We start from the raw sequence: 26,320 nt of genomic DNA, 5'->3' as shown, positions 1-26,320 counted from the left end.
TAGAAGAACACAAATGGGAAATAGACTTATTAAAATACATTGCGGATAAAAACGAGAAAAAGGAACGGAGAATGCTATATCTTACATTGGCAAAGCGTTTCGGTATCGGAGGAAGAAGTACGCGTAAATAATCTAATTGTTGTCAACTTTTTTATTGCTTAACGGTAATCTGAATTAATTGGAGTTTAATTTTGTAAAATGATTTTTTTTTTTAATAGATAATTATTTAAAGATAAGAACTTGCATTGAAGTTTTATGGTTTAAATTGAAAGTTTTTCTGGAATACTAGTATTTCACCTTCAAACCCTGCAAAATTATTAGCCTACAATAAAAACTGGTCAATTGTAATTTCAGAGAACATTAAAAAACAGTACATTAGCTGTGATGTTAAAAAATACTGAAAGAAATATTTTAACATATAAATAGAATTTGCTATGCGCATTTCAATAACAGATTTATTTTTATTTTTATGTTTAGGTAAAAAATTAATTTTTAAAATATTTATTCCTATGAATCAAGATTTGCATTCAAAACATCCATTACCTAAAATAATTGGCGCAAAATGTAGTTAAATTAATATGTAAATTTAATTTTAATTTCACTAAAGGAAAATCATGTATACCCATTTTTATTTTTTCATCTCTGACGTTTTCAATACAACGTACAATTATGTTCTGAACAAATAAATTAATCTACTCATACAACAGCTTGTACCAAATGTAGGAGTGTAGAAAAAAGTTAGTTGTGAAAAATGAGAAAAATTCGTCCTATGTGTTTATGGATGAAATGTTTAACTAAATTTGTATTACGCTGAGCGAACGAACAATTAACAGAAACAACTGTATAAGTAAGAGAATCTACGGAAAGGCGAAATTAAATAAAATAATAACGTTAAACAGATACAAGTATTACTAGCTATTAGAGCTGCAACATCTCTCTAAAAGATGTTAAACTAAAATAAAGAGGATGGAAATCAGTAAATATCTTTAAGAAATTCGTTTATAAAAGTACAACAGGGTATGGTAGAAAAGATATATAGCAAATATGTTGCAACAAACTTTGATTAAAAGTTTTAATCGAAAGGAAGACGCTTTTAAAACTGAAAGTTATTAAACAGATAGGTTCAATTGTGACTTATATTAATCTAAAACTTAGTTATAATTTATTAATATTTAGTTACAACGTAATACGTAATTCAAACGCGTGAATTAACAACCCCTAATATGAAGAAAATTTAGCTTACGCCCTTCCTCCAATAAATAAAAAAATTTCTTTCATACAAATAAATTATAAAAATTATATAGCTTATCATACCAAGCTAACACTCTAATTTTTTTTATTAATATCCATAAACTGCCCTTCTTACAATTCACATGCTGTCAAGATAAGAAGACTATAAAAAGATGTGTATCCTGGCGACAAATTTTATATATGTTTGTGTCAGAATCCATCTAAGTAACAAATGAAAGACAAACCAGACCTGCCGTGGAACTGTATGTAGGCGAACATAAAATTTTTCACTTAAATGTGTATAATAGTTAATCTATGTAATAGATTTAGACATGGTGTTCTATTCAGTTTTTTAACTTTCAGGTAAGTACTCATCAAAATATTGTCAGAATAGTTACATATCTCTAGTAGCAGACATTACACTGCTTTTTACTTTGACTATAAATGTTTCGAGTCTTTCAACAGTTAGTAAAGAAACGTAAAAATAAAACTGTTAAAAGGAACTGAATTTAAAAAATACTGTCTTAAACATTAATTATCACGCAAATAAATTAAATAAAGAACAACATAGATGTATCTAGCATGGGTTCACTTATACACAAATACATAATTACGGATGTAAACATAACAACATTACTCTGCATTAGGCTTATCTTACAACAAATTTTGAAGGATTGCTATCGCATTTTTCATCTCCAAGGGTTTCTGAAAGATAGCTTTAGAGGTCAAGTCATCAACACAATCTCTTTAAAACTACAAATATCCTTCACTAACAATTTACCTTATGTAGGATATATAATAGGTATATATGTATGCATTGATGTTTTATTACTAAATTAGATATAAAAATTTTGTTCAAAAAAGAATCGGCCTCGCCTAAAAACATTTCTTTACACAAATAAACCCCGATTAAAATCATTAACTTTCAATTTTATTTCCATTCCTATATCTCCTCAATCGATTAATAGATTTAATATATTTGTAAATATCAGTTAATATTTCGAAATACAAAATATTCTAAAAAAATTACTAATTTCAGTCTAGATTATAAAATACAAGCAATATTTCAATCACTTAATTGTCATGTAAAATGATGTCAAAAAAAGAAAAAGAAATGGAATTTGATAGGATAGAGATAATGAAGTTATAAACATTAAGATTAGAAGGTACCAAGATGCTAGTGGTTTAAAGATTTTCTCTTCAAAGTAAATTTCTTAGTAAATTCTTTAGAATATTACGGTGGAGGTACTAGTGAGTGAGGACATAAAAACAGATTAACGCCAGAGGTTTTCTGTTAAAAAGATACTTTCTATTATTAAGCGCAAAGTAAGGAATCAGAAGGAATGTTAAATACAGCCATTAAATATAAAGCTTGTTTTGAAAATAAAATAGAAATATCAGGAAAGAAAAGATAGAAATGATCTTTTTCAAACTCTTGTAATAATTGTAACCGAATCACTAGATTTTTAAATAAAAATTTGCAACTAATTTGTTAATGGAAAAATGTAGAAAACAATCATTTAATTAAAATTAATTGGTTTCTTTCATTTGTTCATTTCTTAGTAGATTTAATAAGAAATTTATTATAGCATAAACCATCAAACGTTTTACGCGGATAATTTCCCGATACATTAATGAACTAGGCTTAAAAGAGATTTCGTTTACAACACTAGACAGTTTCTTTCTTCTTACTTATTTATTTACATAAACGACAGACTGCAAACCAATTATAGCTGATATGCTTATTAAAATAATAAATTGCGTTTGTTTGAATCTTCAAATTTTCATGTGATATCAAAGTTGTACGATATTATTTAATACGTTTTTGTACAATGATGGCTAATACAAAAAAAAAGCTTAAACTTTACAAATTTTAATTGTTTTATTACTTAATCACACACTCGTGATTAGGAATATTATTTAACATAGCAAAATGCAACGATTAAATAGCAAACTAAATGAATGTTTAATTTAAGTTATTTTTTCTTAACTAAACTATTAACTTGTAACTAAACTACTTTTTAAAATACCATAATAATTTTTACTGAAACATAAAGTATTGATCAACTAAATATTTTTTTTCTGTACATTATATAAAACCTTATAAAGGACTGTATCATGAAGTTTTCCCGGGACTGTCATAACCTATTCTACACGTAAAAAGTTAATTTAAACATATGTCCTAAAACGCATCGTTATGGCTAGTAAAGAATTTCTCACGGATTTTAGCTACCCCGGTAAAATGAGGTTGTTCTGAAATTTTTAGGACATTAATTAAGAAGGTAAAAAGCTTCTTATAGTTTTGACCTGAAAAAATAGAATAAAATAGGTTCCAGAACCGTATTTGCCGCAGTTTTTGATAAATCTGGGGTAAAACCCAATAAATTGGGGGTTTAAACACCTGTGTTTTATATTTCACGTACAACAACTTTGTTAAAACACATAAATACATAACTTTTGTAATAAACGTATAAAGATATTTAAAAAACAATATAGAGAATTTATTTGTTAATAAAATGAAGTAAAGTATGTTGAAAAAAATAAAGAAAAGTTAGAAAAATTCGAATTTTATTTATAAACTACAGTAGACCAAAGTGCTTTATACGTATCATTTTCTAATAAATGATCAATGATAAGCCTGCCATTTTCAATACATCTCTTAGCACGGTTCTATACTTCTTTTGTTGCTCGTTTCATTTCTTTAAAGACATCCTTATTAGCCGCATTTTGCGGACCGCATAATGTGCCTGAGCATTATGCGGACAATTAATTCCTCACGAGAATGTATTTTTGTTTTATATACAATATTTTTCATCCATCCCTAGTCGTCAAGGTGTACCGAGGTCTTCGAAATCATGACCTCTTACACGGAGGTCGTTTGGGCGCATAGGTTAGGTATCAGCACTTGTTCAAAATTTAAGTAGTGCCCAGCACTTAGCCTTAATTGTATGCATTGGCGTTTTCAAAACAACCTCCTATGAGGCTACCAACGTATTGGGAAAGGTTATCCCGATCGATTTAGTGTTGAAAGTTCGGACAGCCAAGTGGAGATTGCAATGAGGTCGGGAGGCCGAGGTATTTGGGATGCGATTTCAGGCCGGGCCAGTACCGGCCCGAAATCAGTTCAGTTGTCCATCTCCCGCCTGCGAAAGAGTCTGCAGAGCCTCACGATGGAAGCATGGCGGCTGAAATGGGACACCATGACTAAGGGAAGATCCCTGTACAAATTTTTATGGGATCTGGGGAAATGGTATGCCTTGATTTCATTTTTAAGGAAAAAGGGTGGCAAGGTGCTCAACATCCACGGTAATTTGAACCAATATCTGTTTTGGTTCCGCCTGGCAGCTGATGAGCTGTGCGTCTGCGGGGAGGTCCAGTCAAATGAACACCTGAAGTTTGACTGCCCTACTCTTGGAGGTGCCAAAGACCGGGCCACCCTGGAACTTAGAGGTAGGAGAAAATCGGCACTCACAAGCGGCGAGTCAATGTGGCGAGAGCCCCATTTTCGGACCGTATGAGACTTCCTTGATGCGGTTGCTGTGTTCAACCGACATCAGTAGTTTACTTAAGGGAACGACTCCTACCGCACTGCTGTCGGAAGCTAACCTAGAGATATATGGCTGACCACCAGCCAATTAAGGCTCTAAGCGCTTTAATATGGTGGACAGCTACTTGCTGGTATTCAGCGACCTAGGCTTGGCAGTGAATTGCTGTCTAGATAAAGTAAATTTTAATTTATGGATGTCATATATATTTTTAGTAGTTGACAGGGTGCGCCTACCCATTTTAGTGAATATATGACAAATGAGCGGTTGGGACACGTAAGCCGGTGGTGTATGGCACCACGCTTAATCCGCTCACGCTGTTAGGTACGTTCTAGGAGCTATTTAGGACACTGGTCGCTAAACTGTTTCATGGCTCAATTGCCGTTTGTGGCACAGACATTCGGTCTTATGCATTAGGGCGATCAAATGGGGTGGTAGCGGGAGAAATTCCAAGCAAACCATTCCCAGTCACAAAAATATAAACGTGTTAGATCAGGCGTTCGTGGCGGCCAGCAATGTGGGCTTCCACGACCAGTCCATTTCTCAGGGAAATTATGATTTAAGTGATTGGAAAAGACGCAAGAGAAGTGGGGAGGTGCGCCATCTTGCTGGAATATACTTTACGTTTCAGCGCTAGAGGAACATCTGCAAGCACCTGCGGCAATTCTTGAAGAACGTTCAAGTAGGCATCATCATTTAACCGGCCAGTTGTTATGAAAATACCAAATAGCTGATTATAAAGAAGGACGCACCATACATTTAAGCTAAATCGGTGTTGAAAATTGCCTTCCACCCTTTCACAAATATTTACTTCTGCCCATGTATACTCATTGCGTAAGCTGTTGACACCATCTGGAGTGAAATTTGCCTTGTCGGTAAAAACAAAAAAAAACATGCTTGTAGAGTTGTCGATTTGTATTACACCAGTTGCAAAACTCAAAAAAAGCGGAGTCTCCTGGGTGTAGATCTTGAACTCACTGTTTATGATAAGGATAAAACTTATTATAAGTGTCCTCCAATCCATAGAATGCCAAACGCCGGTTCGCTTTGAACGGCATCCTATACTGACGCATGGACTGCGCTGAACTGCATCGATAGTAATTTTATCAACTATAGCGTCGTGTTGGACAGATCGTTAACTAAAATTCACTGAAAACCTTCACTAACGACAGCACAGTTCACAGTATCCGATAAATTTAATGTACCTTACAGAATGATTTAACACTAATACAATACTGCACATTGTTGATTAGATTGTTTTTATTTTATTGCCAACTTTGAAAGAATAATTTTTCATATAATTTATTGTCTTTCTATCATTAATAAAAAAAATTATTATCTAAGTTATTTTTATTTATTTATTCTTTTTTTACAATTTTTGTATAATTTCCAGCTTTTTAAATTTTCTAACAAGTTTTAATAGTAAATTTTGTTTTTACAAATTTTTCACTTCACCAAAAAAGAATTTCTTTTTTGTTTACATTAAATAACTTCTTTCTGATACACGCAGTAACGTACAGTTTCTAAATAAAATTCAAAATTTTCCAACTTTTCTTTGTTTTATTAATTTATCTTCTTTTTGTTTAGAATTAAATTTTCTACAATTTTTATTTAAAATTTTTGTCTTTATTTATTTTTATTTTTTATTTTTTTTAAATAAGTTATTGTACGTCAAACATAAAAAACAGGATTTTTACCCCGATTTATGGTTTTCTCCCCTAATTTATTCTATTTTCAAGTCAAAAATCATAAGAAATTACTATTTCTATCCCTTAATTAACATTCTAAAAATTTCAGTACGACCTCATTTAACCGGAGTAGCTGAAATCCGAACGAAATTTTTCACTAGCTGTAACTCGCAAACGAAGCATTTATTTTAAGATATTTGTTTATGTGAACTTTTTCCATTATTTTAACGAGTAGAATAGGTTATGATAGTCCCTGGAGAACTTCGTGATACACTCTCTGTATATTTTATACTTTAATTTCACGTATTTCAATTTAATTAGACTAAAATATTTTAACGCTATTTTATTTCCTAAAAGAAAACAGACTTAAAAAGTTTAATTCAGTTATGATTTTTTTTTGTTTACAAACATCACGCTACTTGATGTGTTACATTAAGATAAATAACTAATCGGAAATATAAAATTTTCAGAATATTTCAGAAGATAGATTTATGTTTGAAATTAGTATCACATTTTGTTCATAACCAACTTCCAATATTACGTTATAATTAGAAGCGTCGGACTGAATATTAATTTATCATACGCTACTAAATTCATTTCTCTTGAAATGATTGATGGATAATCAAGTTTTATTTGAATAAATAAATAAATATTCGTCATTATTTTAATTAAAAAGTAACGGTGTTGTAAACAATAGTGTTAATATTTAAAAAGCTGATATTGTATTTAATTGGTTATTACATATAAATAATCGATATTGAAATTAAATGCAAATAATCTGCTATAAAAGCAATTGAAATACAATTAACAACAAACGTCTTGTGTAAGTTTACCACATTCCACATCGTTTATTAAAATTTCATTTCACATGCAAATATTTTTATATGTTTCTTCCTGCTCAAGCATTTCACGTTATGTACGCAGATCTTCAAGAGTTTTTTAATTCATTTGATAGTTGCACTAAATATGTTTTTGTGCAGTAGTGCCAAAAACAAAACCTTATCTGTACAAATTCTAATTGGTATGTTATTTAATCACACACGCATGAGAATGAATATTTTTAACGTAGCAAAATGCAATAAAACGATCGTTTAATTCATGTCATCTGGATTTTTTAAATTATTTTACTAACCTCGCCTTAGTTAAAAAGATTATACTAACTAATATTACAAGGATTATGAATTGTCATTCATTAAAGATGATGATGAACTTTATTAAATATTTTAGCATATACTTCACTCCGAAGTGTAAATAAATTATTTCCATCAAAAGAGGAAGAAAAAGAAGAAAATCCTATAGTCTCTAATGAGAAATTTTCTAGTTCGAAAATGAGATAAGCACTTCACAATTATTATTAAGTGGAATGTAGTGAATTTTAAAAAAAATTAACATATCTTTGTATTTTATATACCCTATTAATCCAAAACTATAAACCCAACAAAACCGAAATTTTGCAACTTATCTGTATCAAGTATGACAAATGTGCAAAACAAATCACAAATATAATAAAAAAAAGATTTTCTGCCTAGCTCCTACAACAAAACACTACGTAATAAAAATTCACGTTTAAATAGTATATTCATTATCAGTTGACGGATCAAGTAGGAATACTGTTTTCAAAATCTTAAAAAATTTCGTACGAATAGTAAATATTTTTTGAAATATACTTTTAAACCTTAATTTTCTCCAAGTAGACCGCTTTCGATAATTCTTTTATTTTTATTTGTGAAGGAAGTTACTTCATTGGTCTTGCTTAATATTTTTTCTTTACATAAGGTTAAGTGGAAGAATTTTAAGCAAAAATTTCTATCCTTTAAGCAGAAAATCTGAGATTTTTTTTCATTTTTTTGTCATCATTCGTTGCTATTAAATTATTACTACGAAATAGTACACATGTTAACGCTTTAATATTTAGTGTATTCTCATCCGAATTATTAAGCTATTCCAAAAAGTTATTGAAAAACACATATTCTCTTATTTTAAACGAGTTTAGCTCACGGTTATTAACAGCCTTTTCTGCGTCATTTCTCTGCATTCCTTTTCTTATTGCAATCAAATTTCTTGTCTTTACGTTTCTTGTGGACTGCTTTTCTCGAATGGAAAGGGTGTTTTTTTTAGACTTGTTCGTACATCAGTTAAACATTTTTTAAATCGTCCTAAAAGGGAACAATTAGTAGTTATTAAATTAATCTAAACCGTAATATGGGTGTTAATCACACACGCATTATTTATTATCATTATATTTATCATACTAAAATACGCAATGAACATAATAAAAAACAGAACTGAAGAGTATTTTTGTGTAGATGATTAAGTATTTGATGATAAAAAATTAGGGATGATAAAGAGCTGTTAAAGATTTTCGTTTTAATAAATGGAGAACAAATAAAATTGATTGAGTAATAATTGGCAGAACATAAAGAAGCATAGAAATAATACTGAACAGATAGCCAATTGTGTGGCAAATACATATAGGAGACTGTTTAAAAAATATATTAATAATAGAGAGAAGATCGATTGAAAAAGAAAAGCAGGAGTTAAAATATATTCACTGATTTGTTACATAAAAAAAGGAAATTAGAATGATATGAAGAGGAAACTCAAAGTAAAAAATATGCAAAAAAGATCCATCGAGATCTAACTTTAAATAATTTGTTAATTTACCTACAGTTTCTAAGGTGGAAATTTGAAGAATTAAAAACGTATTTTTAATTAATTACACCTTACAAATTTTAGTGCTGCTTTTTGGCAAGTTTTTCTATTACTACTTCTTTTAAATTCACATCGATTGATAGCCAAAATATGCAAAAATCTATTGTTTTAATTCTTCTTTTACACATAAAAAATATGTAAAATTGAATTTGTGCGAAAACCTTGACTTATAAATTAAAATCCTCTAATAGATTTCATAAAATATTTCAAATTTAGAGGTTAGAAACGGAAGGTAAGGGGTTGGTTTTACAAAAGAAGTCTTCAATGCATGTTCTAGTTTGAAGATGGACCTGGTTAAACAATTTAAGTTTGGAAAACTGTGGTATGTTAGTAAATCTCTCAATCTATTTTCTATTAATTGTTAATTAAAACAAAAATCAACTTTAGATTAATCCAGACAAATGTTTAGAAATTTTCTTCGAAGACCTATTATTTTAATATTAATGATTCTGATTACAATCTACCCAATAAATTCATATTCATAAATGTGTAAACTGTTTTGTTAATCAGAAAAAGAAAGAGCTGGTTAAATGGTTTCAGATTCAAACGTTCAAATGTCATTATTACCATTCCATGATCTAATAACTTTGGGTAAAAGGAGTACTTCTCAAATGATTATAAAATTACTCACATATATTTTTCATTTTCACAAATAAAAATTGTGAAATACATTTATTTCAAATTGAAATTAGTTTACTTTCTAGAGTTATGGTGACTAAAACAAATATATCACTCAAACACGTTATCTTTCTCCGGTCAAAGCAAAGATTGTACGTATCTAAGATTATTTTTGATATTATCATTCTAAAATTAATTAATTTTTTGGTTTAGTAATATTTGTAGAAAAAAAAACTAAATTAGAAGTTTTTAAGTACAAAAATTAATTTTTTACTTCCTTGTACGGGGTACAGGAAGTACCTCGATCGCGAAAAAAATTCGGTTATCTGATTTCAACGGAAATATCCATTTAGATCATCCCTGAATCCATTTTGACTAGTTTCGGCGTGATATCTGTACGTACGTACGTATCACGCAAAACTCAAAAACGATTACCCGTAGGATGTTGAAATTTTGGATTTAAGACTGTTGAACATCTAGTTGTGCACCTCCCCTTTTGATTGCCATCGACTGGACCAAAAGTGTCCTAAAAAGCCCAAAATAATAAAAAAGTAGGATTTCGGGCTTTTTCTTAACTGCAGTAATAATCCCTCATTGAGAGCTTTTCAACGATATAATTATCATAAGTGGTACTTATTTTCATTGGTTCCATAGTTATAGCCAAATAAAATTTAATTAATGAAATATTTGGTTCTTACAACGGGAAGGCACATTGATTGAAATCCGACTTCATCTCATTTTTTTTTAATTTAATATATTCATTTATTAATAATTATTAACCTGTGATTGTAAAAAAAAATGTTTACAATAAATAATAATTCAATAATAATAATAAAAAAAAGAAAAAAATATCAGTTATTAATGAATTAAAATTTTATGTACTTTTCATTTTTTAAAAAAAAGTGTGTATGTAATTTAATAGGCGTTTTATAATGTAAAACAATTTAATATTTTTTTGTCTAATGGAACTTTTAACGAAGAGAGGACAGGTGAAATAAATTAAGGATATTATTTTAAAGAATATGCATTATGCTGGGTGCCTGCAGTAAGCCATTCTGTTTTTGGTAGTGAAAAGGGAGGAATTGTAATAAGGTACAGAACCGCGCTGAAATCGTTTTTGGAACTTGTTAAAATTGGGGAAAGGAATGTAATAAAATTATTTGTATGTAGGTATTTACTTTTTTTGTTTATTTTTAATTTATTCTGTATGTCTATTTATATGGGGAAATGATGATGAGTGGGAATCTGACTTTTCAAGTATGTGTTAGTTTTTTGACGAATATGGTCATAATAAAAAAATTATTTTGGTAAGACCTGAATGGGAGAACGGCTAATGAACAACATCCAGCTGGTCAAACGTTGGATAGTTACGTGTCTGAGTTGTCGAAGGATAGGGTACTTAATTGTAGGGGGAAATGTTTACTGTAATTTTTTTATGACAATAATCTACTTATAATTAATGGACGTGTAGCTGGAGATGAAAAAGGAGAACACTATTATGTATTGCCCAGGGCTCATCTGTAATAGTTTTTTGTGTACCGTTTGATGCTTTAAAATTATTTAAGACCTTATAGTCGGATTACAATTTTTTCGGAACATATGCCGTTGGAACTGGAATTAAGGTTAGTACTGAGTAATGAAGTGGGTGAAACTTTACAAACATTACGCTTCCCTCAAAATTAAGATGGGATAAAGACAAGAAATCTAGTTACCAGGCAGAGTTACGTAATAGATCATTACTTGTGGTGGAACTCCTTCAGGAAATTATCGAAGCTGTTTCTTTGTTACAGAATTTAGTCTGAAATTTGGCAGGTTATAAGAGTACAGAAAAGACAAAACCAAAAAAAAATAAAAAGAACAACCACAGGGTTAGTTTAGTGGTGAACTCGTCATCGCAATCCACCTGATTTCGAAGTCGAGAGTTCTACGGTTCTAATTCTAGTAAAGATAGTTACTTTTATGTGAATTTGAATACTAGATCGTGGATACCGATGTTCTTTCGTTTTTTTGCCCCGCCACCACAGACAGAAACTCAGCTCTGGGGGATGCCATTGTCTCAAACCACCTGGGCAATAACCCTAGGCCCAGTTATGCCATTCCAAAGGCCCCACCCAGGTAGGCGGGAGTCTACCTGGGGGTAGACTCCCGCCTACCCCCTACCCTACCCCCTACCTATCTACTTGGGGGTGGAGTCTAGGGGGGGGTCTGTTCTAGCCATGCCTTAAATAAGGAGTACCCGGGGGGGGCCCTCACCGAAGCTCCGGTTACGTTGTCTCGCCTCAAATGGGGAACCCCCAAAGGAATCCCTCACCGGGACTATGGTCTTAATTTTTCCCCGGTGGATCCGGAAGGAGTCCCCGCCCAATCACCGAAAGTGAAACGATGGAGAATTCTACCCCTCCCGGACGGGGCTGTCCTAGACTGGAACCGCATGGTATCCAGGTGTAGCAGCAGCCGATCCTCATGCTTCATGGGCATGCACTCCGACCTCCAGGGACGGCCGGTACGGTCCGGGCCACTACACGCTTTTGTCCTGTGCCCCGGACGCCACAACAGCGGAAGCAGCGGTCCTTCAGTGATCGCCGCATTACTTTGTAGGCCACCCATCTTACACGCACCCCACCATCTGCCAACAGCTTTTCGGCGAGAATGGGTGGCACAGCCACCGTCACCACTTTTGTTGCTCCATAGGCCGCATAGACAATACGTCGAGCGTCATCTCATCCCCCGTCACCCGACGAAGATCTGTTACAAATTTATCTTGACAAGTAAGTGCATCCACATCATTTACCAGGATTTGGACTCGCCGATCAATCCTCCCTGCCAACGCTTGGGGCGCACTCATCCGTCTCCGATGTTTCTCGACTGAGTTTTTCAGCGGTGTCCCCTTCCACCGGAACCCGGATATGGAGGTCCTCCCCCTGGGCCCGCCACGCCGAGAGAACCCCAGTCTCTCCCGGTGGCGACACACTGCTCTTGATCTGCCGGAGGAGGTCCGCATAGGACCTTCCCGCTGCCTTTACCACGACCGTGGCATTGGCCTCTTCTCCGGTGCACCCATTCTTAGTTGATCTGCCGATGTTCCGTCACTGAGGTAAACTAGTAGCTTCCCAGCACACCTCCTGGAAGTGTATTCTACTAAGCGATGTAAATACCGACCGACTTGCCAGTGGGCCCGCAGAAACAAACGCCACGGTCCACCGCAACGACTTTAAACTAGATAAAAGAAGTATTAAATAAAGCAAAAATTAATAAGGCACCGGGGGATGATAGAATCTCCTGTAAAATTTTATTCAAGCCCCAATAGTATATTTTGAATTAATTACAAAGTATTTTAATCATCTATTTGATCTATATCAATACCATACTCTTTTAAAAAGTCAATAATTATTTTTACTCTTTATAAAAAAAGGGGATTTGGTTGTGGTAAATTATAGGACAATAAGCGTTATGACTACATTAACAAAATTGTTTAGAGGGATTTTATTAAATCGATTAGATAATTGGGTACACAGCAATCGATTATTTAGTGAGTTCCAAGCAGGATTCCGAAGGTGTATTCTACAAAAGGTAATATTTTCAATTTGATTAGCATTATAAATTTAAAAGTGAAAAGTAGGGGGCTAAGCTGTATACTATATTTGTTGATTTGCAGGCGGCTTTTGATAAAACTAACTGAAAGGCATTTTTATATACATATTACGTAATTTGGGATTTTATTACAAATTTATTACAGTTTTGAAAGAATTTTATAAACATACGAAATCGCAGGTATCGTGCAGTGAGAGTATAAAGTCTGAATTTGAAAATTTTAATTACCTAAAACAGGGTTGTTTCTTTCACCTATTCTTTTTTATCTGCTTTTAAATGACCTACATGATGAGCTAGGTAAAGGTGTGTTTGTTGGCCGATTGAATGTAAAATTGTTGTTGTATGTAGATGACATTGTGTTTCTGTCGTCTGCCCCTAAAGGTTTGCAAAGAATGATCGATAACTTTAAAAATTATTATTACTTGTGGGGATTGATAATTAATCTAAATGTCAAAGATAATAGTTTGTAGAAAAGGGAGAAAATTATGTGGGGGGAACGAATTGATATTGCAAGTAGTTACAAATACCTAGGAATTACATTAACGCCGTTATTGGCTTGCATGCGTCTTATAAGACGCATGCAAGTCAATAAATAAATTTCGTTGCCTAGTGTCTGTTAACTGGGAATTTTGGAATGAAAAACTAAATTAAATAATGGGGAAAAAATGGAAGAACATTCGTGGGCTTTGTGGTTGAATAGAGCACAGTGAGCAAGTGTGTACACACAGCTGATATTTAATTTTGGCGACGAGACTTATATATCAGATGAGGATGATAAGGTAATGATGAGTACAATATTTAGAATACGGTGTGCTACGTAGTCTAAATAATAGACCTAATAGGAAAGGAAAAAGACGTCAGTGTGTGTTATGTAACTTTGGAGGGATAGAGGGTATAAAACATTTTATAGGTGTTTGCCCAGTGTTATATTAAATTAGAAGAAAATCGTATTATTTGAATAATTTTTATTTATGCGAGAATTTTAATCTAAATATATGCTGAAGGTAAATTCTAAATTTTCGTATGTAGGAAATACCTGAAAATATACTCGTTGTGTGTGTGTGTGTGTATGTATGTGTGTGTGTGCTGGCATTTATCTAAGAACCAGTCGTTATATTTGGGGGTTTGACTGAATTGGTTTAAGAGTGTGTAGATTCTGTCTATGGGAGAGTATATGAATGGTAATTTAGTGTAGAGTTGGAGTTAGTTTGAAAATAAATAGGCAACCATGAAAGGCAACCATGAAATTAAAACCACTTTGACTTCCTCTCTTGCTTCCATTTTACTTTTATATCTTTGAAAAAAGCAAAAAGCAGACCGGTTGGCTGTATAACATTATTGAGGTACGGGGAGAGTTAAGTATGAAAACGCATCGTGATACTTGTAAAGAACACATTCGCTGTGATGTAATATAATTAATAGATTATTTTAAAGATAATGATCATTTCATTTCATTAGTAATATTTAAAAATTATAAGGAACAGGTCCAGGTGACTATGTGGAGGGAGTCTGGAAGACGACGTTTTGTCATGTAATTTCTGTGTTGAAGAGAGATTTTGTTGTTACTATTTATCCACTTATTATATTCAAGAACTGAAAGTCTATTTAATGTTATTCAATAATTATTTAATGATTATATTATTAACTATTTTGAACTATTATTACCATTTCTTAGCATTGTATTCTTATTAATGGAAATAAATAATGGAATTTCTTAATAATGGAATTATTATTATTATTATTCCTCTTTGCTTTTTCTCGTTTTTCATTTACTACTAGTCTTTTTTCTTAATAATTCTTAAAAATGTTATTTTGTTTAAAGGCTGAAACTTTTAATTAATATTAACTTGTCATCAGATAAGACAGACTACACTAGTCATTAACCTTATTTACTTATTAAAGAATTTTTATTATTATTGTGTGTATTTTGAATAGATTGTACTGCATACCGTTTGCATATTATAAAATAAAGTGTGTGTATATATATATATATATATATATATATAAATAATCCTTATAGTTATTTATCCTTATAGTAATACAACGGGCTGATGCCTGATAACAGCTACAGCCTGATAGCATACAGGAGGTATGATGAATTTCGTAGCGTGTGAAAAATGCAATGCCTGACCTGCAATAGAATCTAGAACCTTCTGATGAAAGGAAAGGACGCTACTACTATGCCTTGGATATCTGAAGGTTGCCGATATAGTGCTATATTTATATTATGGTACTATTTTTTTTATATTTAAATTTGTTCAACGATTTTATTTACATCTGCCCTGTTTCTCTGCACTACAATGCTAGAAAAATTAAAATAGCGTTTTGTTTGTTAGGATGTACTCAGTGAAAAAATATTAAATCTTATTGGTGTTTCTTTGTATATTAGGAACTTGTAACAAGGATTCTTTCATAATTATACACTCACACAGTATAACATGGTACAGCAAAATCTTAGTAGCAACCGATCAAGGTAAACTTCCATTTTCAAAATTTTTCCATACCCACCTTCTATTTATTTTAAAGGGTATCTAATTTTGATTAAATAAAAATATTATGTGAGAATTGATAATGTTTTAAGTCTGCTTACCTTATGTTTAAGACCCTCGGCGGCTATATTGCTAAGAGAGGGTGCATGGTCCCACAGAGCTGAGGTACGAAACCTCTGAAGGTCGCTTTCAGAGGAAGTGTTGGGGAAGCACTTAGCCACGTGATTCCTGGTCGCTGAAAATACATCAGACAATTTCAACTTCTGCAAAAATATCCTATTCATACAGGTGTCACTTAATTTTAGTATTTATGCGTATTCTAATAATAAATTCAAAATTATAAATGTTACCTGGGATTTTATAGGCAATTAGATTTTATTTATTCTATAGAATAATTACGTAGCCAAATTAAATATATTAGAGGCATGCGCTCAAAACTGCCTCATAATTAAAAGCACATGTCTTAATAGTAAAAATACTGAAACGTTCATATGGTAACTACGAGTCTTTATTTATAAAGAACCCTTTAATTTCAAGTTCAACATAAAATACCAAATATTGGTCTAACTTATTTAAATTTTATAATACAGGTATTAAAAAGCACAATATTTAAACAGGAAATTAAAACTTCAAATACATAACATGCTACTTTTTCTTCTTCTTCTTCTAAAATAATAGCTACTGAATTGCAGCCTTCTTTAGTATAATTTTTCTGCAATATTTAAGGTTAATTTATGAGTAGAAACTATTCTACTTAAAAAAAAAGCCATTAGAGTTCTTAACTGCATTATCTAACAGAATATTTAATTTACCATAGTAGTCCAGGTGGTATCTGTTTTGGGCTGGACGTTTTCTACATGATCACTAATTTTCCTTTACTAAGTCTGCAAATCATTAGAAATTATTATTTCGTTATGCGCCAGTTGAAAAAGGTGTGCGCTTAAATTTTATTTAAAAAAAAGAAGTAAAACAATCGCAAAAACATCCATTTTTCTCCTATTTCCCTAGATAAATCGATAAATGTTCATTTTAGAGATAAAAATCGAGAGAAAAACAGTTGTGTTATTAAAATTTTACACGTAATATCACCGGTGGCAAATCGAAAAATATGTTATAATTGATGCAAAAATGCAGCAAATGTCAAAAACATAAAAAACAAGTTATTTTGAGAATTTTTTTTTGAGCTCTTATATTATACTTAGGACCTTCAGATATTGCCTCAAAGAACTTTTTGATATGATAAAGCAACACGCCAAATTTGAACAAAATCGATCCGACAATTTTTACACATTAATTTTACAATCCAGATTTAAAAAAAATAAATGCGATTATCTAAATTGTGTACAGCTTGAAATAAAGTCGCTAGATACTTGAAAATTTAATCTCTTATAAAAGAGCACTCAAATTTTCAAATGCATTTTGAAAAATTTAGTTTTGTAAAATTAAATTTTGTAAAATAGTTAGGAGAGCTTAGGGAAGTTTCAAAATATACTTGCAATTTTAACAATAATAATTTGAAATCGATGTCTTGTCAGCTAAAACGTTCAAATATCATTCTAGCAAACTCGAATTATTGCTAAATATCGGTCTATTAATTTATCCATAATAATTTATTGTGAAAGGTTACACAATGGCAGTCAACTTTGATAAATTATATCTCTGGAGATAATAACGAATCAAAGCTTCTTTTAAAAAAAGCGTCTTTCCGAATACTCTAAATCTGTGTTTTTTCTAAATTAATTTATAAGAATTCGTAAAGATATTCAATTTTTGTTTAAAAGAAAAAAAAAATTGCAAGTTCAAAAAATTCCCTAGAATTAGGAAATACCAATGATATGATGTGTAAAATTTAATAATAAAACATTTTTCTCCATCTTTTCTTTAAAATGAAGTTATCTATGAAAATAGGAGGAAAAAATGGACAATTTGCAATTTTTTTTTTTTTACATTTCGTTTACTGAAAATTTAAGCAAATCTTTTTCAACTGGCGCATAACGAAATAATCATTTCTGATGATATTCCGGAGGCATTAACGCAAAAATTAGCGATCATATAGAAAAAGTTCTAATACGCCCATTGTAAAACAGATACCGTCTGGACTATAAATATTTAGCATAAAACCTTCTACTAAAATTTGAATGTATCTATACGAATAAGGCAGGAAGTAGGATTAATTTATACAGATAAGAATCAATCATTTAATTTCATTACAGCATCTCTAAATCTATAAAAGCAAAACATACATAAATAAAAAGTATATATTTAAAGAATAAACATGCTTAAAGACCAAACGGATTTAGCAATTAGGTGAACCTTTTATATATATTTTGCACCATAAGTTCAGTATTACGGTGTGTTCGTAAATTAAAAACATTTCCAAATTTTTATATACATCACAGTACAAATATAAACAATAACTGCAAAAAGCTTCACGTAAAACACGTAAGTGCGCGTTTTCCATGAGTAATTATTGATGTTATAGTACATAATTATTTACAAGTGTATGTTTAGATTGGCAATCTGTTTTCAATACACATACATTATGCGCACTAACGGAATCTCATATAAATCTCATATCACACGCGCGCGCGCGCGCACGTACGCACATACTACATTAGAAGTATATTGGGAATCATCCAAGCAAAGTAACTCAATATAATCAACATAAATTTGACAATTATTTTTGTTTAAAAGTTGGACTGTAAAACAGAAATGCAGTCGTATATTATATTTTATTACAGATGAAAGTTTCATTTTTTTTACTTTGTTTTAATGTGTTTTTTAGACGCAATTAGTTGTTTATGAATATTACATATTTATGAATAAGATATATTGAATTATTTAACATTTTAATGAAATGTAAAGAAATTTCTACAATGGAAAACTTTTAACTCCTGTTATTCATCAGTGACTTCATTCATCCAGACGAAATTCCTGCGAAGAGAATAATCATAAATATGTTCAATTTTATAAATTGGAATTCTAATATTATTACACTCATTTATACAGTAATTGGATTTTTTTCATTTGCAAATGCCCAAAAAATAAATTCCAAATTAATTAATTAATAGATTTTATTAGTTGGATTTATGAAAAGTGGGACGGCCTCTATTTTGATTTTGATTAATCTGTCATTGGAACGTTTTCCTTTCAGGTAACATCAAAAGCAGTTCTTTCTCATGCACGTCTCGTAAAGTCAACTTCATGGTCAAGTCGAGTGGGAGACTTCACAGTGAATAGACGTGTTTGTATACTGCTCCGCGAGTTATTATTATTAGTTTGGTTTTACAGTTAATTTTTTGGATTTGGCTATTGGATACATAAGAGAATTGATTTCTGGACTTGGACTACCACATTTTAAGAGTTTACGGATACGGACTTACCCAGTTTTTGTGTTTTTTGAGTTTAAACAATAACTTACTTGTTTGGTGTTTTTTACCTGTTATATTACTTTTTATAATAGGTAATATTAAGTTACCGTGTTTTAGTAAACTTGTAGTGTCATCTGAATAACAACAAAGTGAGGAGAAACGCTTTTTTACTAGTTTTTAAGGTGTATTCGAGGTTAGAATATACACTTTTCAAGCGAATTATTCTAAGTGTTAAGATAAGCTACTACAAGTGTGTTAAAAGACGTAAACAAGGACTTGGGAAATTTTTCTCTTGTTCTTCATAGACAGGAGAATTTTTCTACGTCCTACGGGTAGAGTTTTTATAGGGGGATAAATCCCTACTATATTATAAATCCTTACTAACAATAGCTCCTGAACCACTTATCCTATTTAATTTATTCCTGGACATAAATTCGTTTCACAACCTTCCCGACCCTTTGACCCCCAAATTTTTTTTTTCTTTTTGCCGAAGCAAGTATAGAATATTTTATGATTCTAACATGGACGGAAAAAATACAATATATATTATATTAAAAGCTCTGAGGAGAATCTCGAGTAATACTACTAATTTGTCCTATATAGTGCCGAACAATAACATCGGCAATTATATGAAGAAGATTGTATCGTACTTGAATAGGGAAAAAGAGGACACGATAAAAGTTTTGACCCTACATACTGATGGGGCTGCCAAGCAGGTTAGGCCTGGACAAATACGTATCAAGAAGGCTAGTCCACCTGCGGAGGATAGTAGGACAATAGTAGTTAAGTCTGAGGGCAAAACATATGCAGAGCTCCTGGGAGCAATGCAGACGGCTGTAGCTAGAGACGACGTTAAAGTTGTAATCTCACTAAAAAGGGAAAAAACGAAGAGGTTCTGGTCAGAATACAGGGCTCAAAACGTGCTGCAGAGTTTTCGAGTATACTGAAAGATAAGGTGGCGGATCTAAAAGTGGATCTGAAGACTAGAGCTGGTCGGCGTATGGTCGGCGGTTCATATTAGGGATGTCGAGAGCGACACCACTGAGGAGGAGATTTTTGCCTCAATTACGGCAAGGATCGGCGATACTGACGAGGTTAAGATCTCTTCTATAAGACCAGGTTTTATTGAAACCAAAAACGTGACGGTGATTACATCTTACAAGGCAGCCTGTAAAATGATAGAACAACGGTTACGAATAGGCTGGGCAAATTGTAGAGCTTTTATACGTGAAGAAGGGGAGAAATGTTTTAGATGCTGGGGCACTGGCCATCAACGTCAGGATTGTAGAGGCCCGGATAGAACTAATCTCTGCTTTAATTGTGGTGGAAAAGGGCACCTGATAGCTAACTGCCAGGAACCTAAGAAATGTCTTACATGTAGTAGTCAAGAGCACAGAACAGGGGCTTGGCGGTGTATTAAAAACCAGAATGCTTAGAATACTGCAGGCTAACGTCAACAAGAGTACGCTGTCTCACAATCTAGTCTCCAGAATAGTTGCGGGAAAAAATTCTGACTTTTTGGTTATCACCGAGCCGAATGTCTATGAGGCTGCAAAATCCGGATGGCAGACAGACACGGAGGGAGACGTAGCTTTTAAGGATATCAGCCACAGAATTGCATGGAGACTAAGTTACAGAAGCAAGCGCATAGTGGCGGTAGAGACGTCTATGGCGCTAATTGTGGGAGTATATATATTTTCAAGGCCCAGAGGAGTACAGAAGTACAAAAAAAAAAAAAAAACTTCATGGTCTGTGCGGGGGTTCATGTGGATTTCTTTCTGCGCGGCGCTTTATGTTGTCCCTGACCTTCCTTACTTCCCCTTGAACACCTGCTCCATGCTCATGATCTCTCGTACCATCCTTCTGTACTTTTTTTTTTTTCTGTACTTGTATTTCCTCAAGGTCACTCCCAGCAGACATCTAACATTGTTCTTCGTTGTTCAGATCTCCAATACCGTCGTTAACCGTCTTTACTAAATGAAATGAGATGGTATGTGTAGTTTTTGAAATTTAGCATTAGTTATTTTTTTTAGAATAAATCACTTCTGCCATAATTTTCGATGAATTATTTCAAGATGATATTGCATGAATCAAATCTGCCGTAATTTCATAAAATATTTCCTAAATGATATCGCCTAGCAACGTGGGCAAGCAATGTTTTAATTTCCAGTAAAGGTAATAATGTCTGCCTTGATATTATATAGCTCATAGTGGATTGAAACAGACCTAAATTTTAGTGTAATAAATCTGTGTGGACTAAAAGAAAGTGGACCAAAACTAATGGTGGACAAAAATACCAGTGGACGTTACATAAACTGGACAAACAAAACACTGAACATTGGACCTCAGCGTAAGTGGACTTCACCGTGTGAACCAAAAGTCTGCTAATCGTCAGTACGAATTTGAATCATAAAATGAATAAGGGTTATACATTACAACATATTATATATTTATAACACACAATGTATTTTTGTATTAAAAATAATATATACACTATTGAAATAAATTTTGGCAATGGGTTCAAATTTGCTAGGTTCTAATTTAGGCAGTTAGAATTTCCTTCATGATGAGTCAGTAAATTAAAGTAGCTGATGATGATTTTTTCTATTTTCCTCACTACTAATAATAATAAAAGCTCATGTAAATGATCACATTTTATTTTATGAGAAAAGTAGATTGTGGATTGAGAAATTGATCAAGTAGTGAAGTCCAAATTTTGTAAGAAGTTTTGTTTTTATCTGGTATCTTCAAGTTAGTTTTTATCTAGAATGAAAAACCTTCCGATTCCAGTGCCTTTGAAATCGGAAGATTTTTTTGAGACTAACGAAAAACTTCTCTGAGAAGAATAAAACTAGCGTGAAAGGAGTTATTGGATTACACTAATGGAATGATTTATTGGAGGAGGTCCAGTATAATATATTTATTTATCAATAATTATCTCAATTTTCATTAAAAATTATTTTTCTGCCAATCTCGAAGGATGTCAATACTTTCATATATATTTTTATTGAAAATTTTTTATGAACTTATTTATTAATATGTTACACGTGTTTCTGGTGAAAATAAATAAAAAAAAATTAAAAAGATTCTGCCTGTTAACATGTAATTCCAGTAACAAGAAATTCTGCCTGCGAACACATGTAATGTAGCGAACTATTCCACAGGAAAAAGGGTAACTAAACGCATTCATTATCTACTGTCGTTATAAATTTCATGAAATTTAGAAAAGAGGTTATAATAATTTATTCTCATAATTCTAATCGTATTTTAGCAGCTGCAGAGTTTTTCATAAAAGTAAAGCTATTTGATATCAGTCGAATTCTGGAGATTCTGAGATTTCATTACGAACTATAGACAAGCGTATTAGAATTTCTGCCTGTAATTCCTTTATAGGAGTATGTAAGCCATAAGCTTTGTGTAGTTAAATCTTTGTTGTACGTTTAAACGTTACTTTATATTCAATAAACTATCCTGAGGTACGGAAAAATACAGTACCTATTCCTTAACTGGGAATCGAAATTTTTAAATGTTTCGAAGAATTAATTCTATAATTAAATGATAAATCTGGGTAAAATTTCGGAATGTAGGCAAATTTAAACAAAAACAAATAAGTCTCTTTATCTTTAATACTGTTTAATTAATTTATGCGAGAATATATTAACAGTAAGTTTTTAAAGCAACGATAAAAATATACTACTCCACAATTATCCTCTTTATAGCAGGCATATCGTATTATACTTTACGATAAACTTAGGTTTCTTTCATTTCTTACTTTTCAACTAATTTAGAAAAAAGAATCGGAAGTTATGAAGTTAAAATTTGGTCAAAGAAGAAACCTCTTGGTAAAAAAAAAATAGATTGTAAAATAGTTTTATAATTTGGTAAAAAAATAATAAAACCGTTTTTCCCGACGCAAATCTAATCGTATAAAAATAACTAGTAAAAACTTATTCAAAGTCATATCACACAGCCTATTTAAGGGATTGTGAAAGGTTACGTATTTATTTACATTTAGGTAAAACTACTTTGTGGTAAGAAAATCCACTCGAGTCATCAGTAACTTAGTCTTGGTTAAAGGAAATCTAGGATTGTCTGCTCTAATTTTCATCACAACTAATACTGTATATATAGATACACTATTAGGTGTGTAATTATTAACTGTAAAATATATAAATACAGTTATACATTTAATTACATTTTGAAATTAAGTGAGAGAAAACAAACATAACCTTGAACGTGCAAGACAATTCTAATACCTGGTTATATATTTACAAACTTGCGGAAGAGTGTATTTAAAAGGTAGATAAGTATTTTATAAATAATTAGAACAGCTGTATAATAAGATTTTGTAATTCCTGTAAAATTCCAATGATATTCCTGCTTGCGGCACTATGAATAAATGAGTTCTGTGTAGTTCATAAGTTTTACTCTAGGTTGAATGTATGAAGTAGTAAATAATTATATTTATCTGTAATTAGATCTATGTATTTATTATATATCTATCTGATTTCAGGAAACCACTTGTTATATTTATAATGACGTTATACATTTTTTAACGTAGTATAAGAGCTAAATGACCCACTTATTAGTTGTAGTAAGAGTGTGGTAATCATAAAGTTACAGGAGAGAGAAATCATTCGTAATATTTAGACTAACAGTTTTAGACCCCGTATTTGTATTACTGAATTATATATCGAATATAGTTATATATTAATGAATACTATTCGAAACAATCCGCATGCGTTGCAAGATACGTTTTAGTTGGGAGAAGTGTAAGTAAAATCAGATAATGCGTTAATTAAAATGGAAATGAGCGAGCGATTAATGTTTAACTTATGCGTAAACATTTTGTAATAATAACGTACTTTATTTTTATATTTAAGAAAACGATGGCATGGAAATTTGGATTAAATATTTATTTTCATTGTTAAAACTTATTTTTTATTAATTTTCAGTACAAATAAATCATGAGTTTTAAGGTTTCTGTACGTTAAGTTACATTAATAATTAAATGTTTTCAGGCTATAGAAGTAGTTCCACAACGCAATTTTCATTCAGAATGGCTAGAAGTGCAATCAGTGTGGGAGGGAGCCAGTAGATTTTTCTCATTTGAATTCAGCTATAAATGGTACCCTAAAGCGCTCCTGAAGAAGCTTCAACGCTGCAAGTACTTCTCAATACAATGAAACGGAACTCAGCGGTGGTCGGTATAACCAACCACCTTCCAGTGATGAACTAACTCCAAATTTACGGAGATTGTAAAGTTGAACTTGCGGCATATAAATGTTAAATTCTTAGTTTTCTTTTAGCTAAAGAATAGTAAGATATGTACTAGGTGAAAAGTTTTACTAATGAGGAATAATTCGTTTGATTGTAGACTTTGTTTATAAGTTAAATATAAGTTACAATGCCCTAGATATTACGAGTCCAAAACAGGAAGAACTAATGAGACAATATTAGAATCTATGTCTTGACTATATATATTTATTTATGATGCTATAGACAAGTTACAGGAAACAGATGCTTGTTCTCACTATATTAAAAAAAAATTAACCTTACAACATGCTAACCGTACAAGATAAATTTAATAAAACATGTTTATTAAAAACTGCATTGAGCAAGTATTAGAATTCTGAAGTAAAAAGGTTTGAAAAACCCACAGAGAAAAAAACTTCAGGCACAAATACTTATACGGAGGGCCGTGAATCCAAATAGAACGGCACACTCTAGTTAAAGATAATATTATTATACTAAAGAAAGAAGAAAGAGAGTGTATTAAAGAGAGTGATAGGTACTAAATCAAGGCTCCATTACTTTTTTAAATAATGTGCTTTACTTTTAAGGTATCTTAAAATAATTTTACTATTTACAATTCCTACAGAAAACATTACTGAAGATTTTGATTTTTAACTCTGTAGAAGTTTTACTAAAATCTAATTATTGTAAAGTTATTTGGACATTTACGAAAAATTCGATTTTTTTTTTTTAAAAGATATTTTTCAGTTTTAGTATGATTACTACTAAATCAGTTATCAGAATACGGTTAAATTCCGTATGCACAATATGGAATTTATCAATTTAAAATAAATAAAAAAAATAATAATAAAAATGGTTTTCCATTTAGGAATTAAAAGTAACAGTCATTTCTTTCCCTACATACCAATTAATACTAGGGCTGTAACAAAATCATTTAAACTGGGAAAACGTTTGTTTGGAAGTTTATAATTTTTTTATTTCACAAGGTGTGTTCTTATAATATAGAATAATAGATCTTTATAAATTAGATAGCTGTATGTAATTTTATAAGTATGAGTGTGAGGCATTTAGGCGAGCATATTTTCAAAGAGAAACATTCCAGAGCTAAAATAAAGCTTTAAATTAAACATCCTCTAATGTACTTCCCAGCTTCAAATGAAAATGGAAAAGCCGAAGTCGTTTTGAATCTTTAGCCGCTACGTAAATATAAACGAAAGAAACTACTAAACAGACTTTTTACGAAAAGAAAAAGGTAAATAACATATTATTCTGTTCGGTACATAATAAAAAAATTACGCATTCTAGTTACTAAGCATTCAAGGATGGATAGAAATAACAGTCAACGAACAAAAAATGGATATGTCCCAGCACTTGTCAGAGTGGATCAAAGCTAGTCTTGGTAAAAACTAATCACAGAATCGTCATAAAATACACAATAATTAATGTAAATTAGAACTACAAAAATTTTCTGCACCCACTTACCCTAAAAAATAATATATTCTTCTATATTTAACTAATAATTAAAAAGTATTTAATAATTAAAATACAAATAACAAAAATTATATAAAATTATATGAAGATACTAAACAATAAAATGGCAATTTAGATCGTGATATTGAAAATTATTTGAGATTATATTTATGTACACGTTAAAGATGCAAAAATATCAGGTTTTAACATTTTCTTTTTAATTATATTGTTCAAAAACTATCAGAATTATTTGAAAAGAAATCTTAATTTTATTTTAAATGAATCGGTAAGATCTTGGTAATTTAATAAAACCGCCAGCATAAGTATAAAAGACAATTTTTCATAAGCAA

General features: G+C 31.4%; 1 protein-coding gene across 1 annotated transcript in view; it reads right to left on the bottom strand.

The window, feature by feature from the left end:
* The window catches only part of LOC142332349 (voltage-gated inwardly rectifying potassium channel KCNH6-like), a 792,659-nt gene that overhangs the window by 392,052 nt on the left and 374,287 nt on the right, over nucleotides 1-26,320 (bottom strand). The window contains exon 7 of the mRNA XM_075378757.1: nucleotides 15,975-16,108. Coding sequence (XP_075234872.1) covers nucleotides 15,975-16,108 — 134 coding nt within the window. The remainder of the gene's footprint in view (nucleotides 1-15,974; nucleotides 16,109-26,320) is intronic.

The sequence above is a fragment of the Lycorma delicatula genome, chromosome 1 (genome assembly GCF_047948215.1).
Source record: "Lycorma delicatula isolate Av1 chromosome 1, ASM4794821v1, whole genome shotgun sequence".
Lineage (NCBI taxonomy): Eukaryota > Metazoa > Arthropoda > Insecta > Hemiptera > Fulgoridae > Lycorma > Lycorma delicatula.
This window is presented reverse-complemented; position numbering and strand designations above follow the sequence as displayed.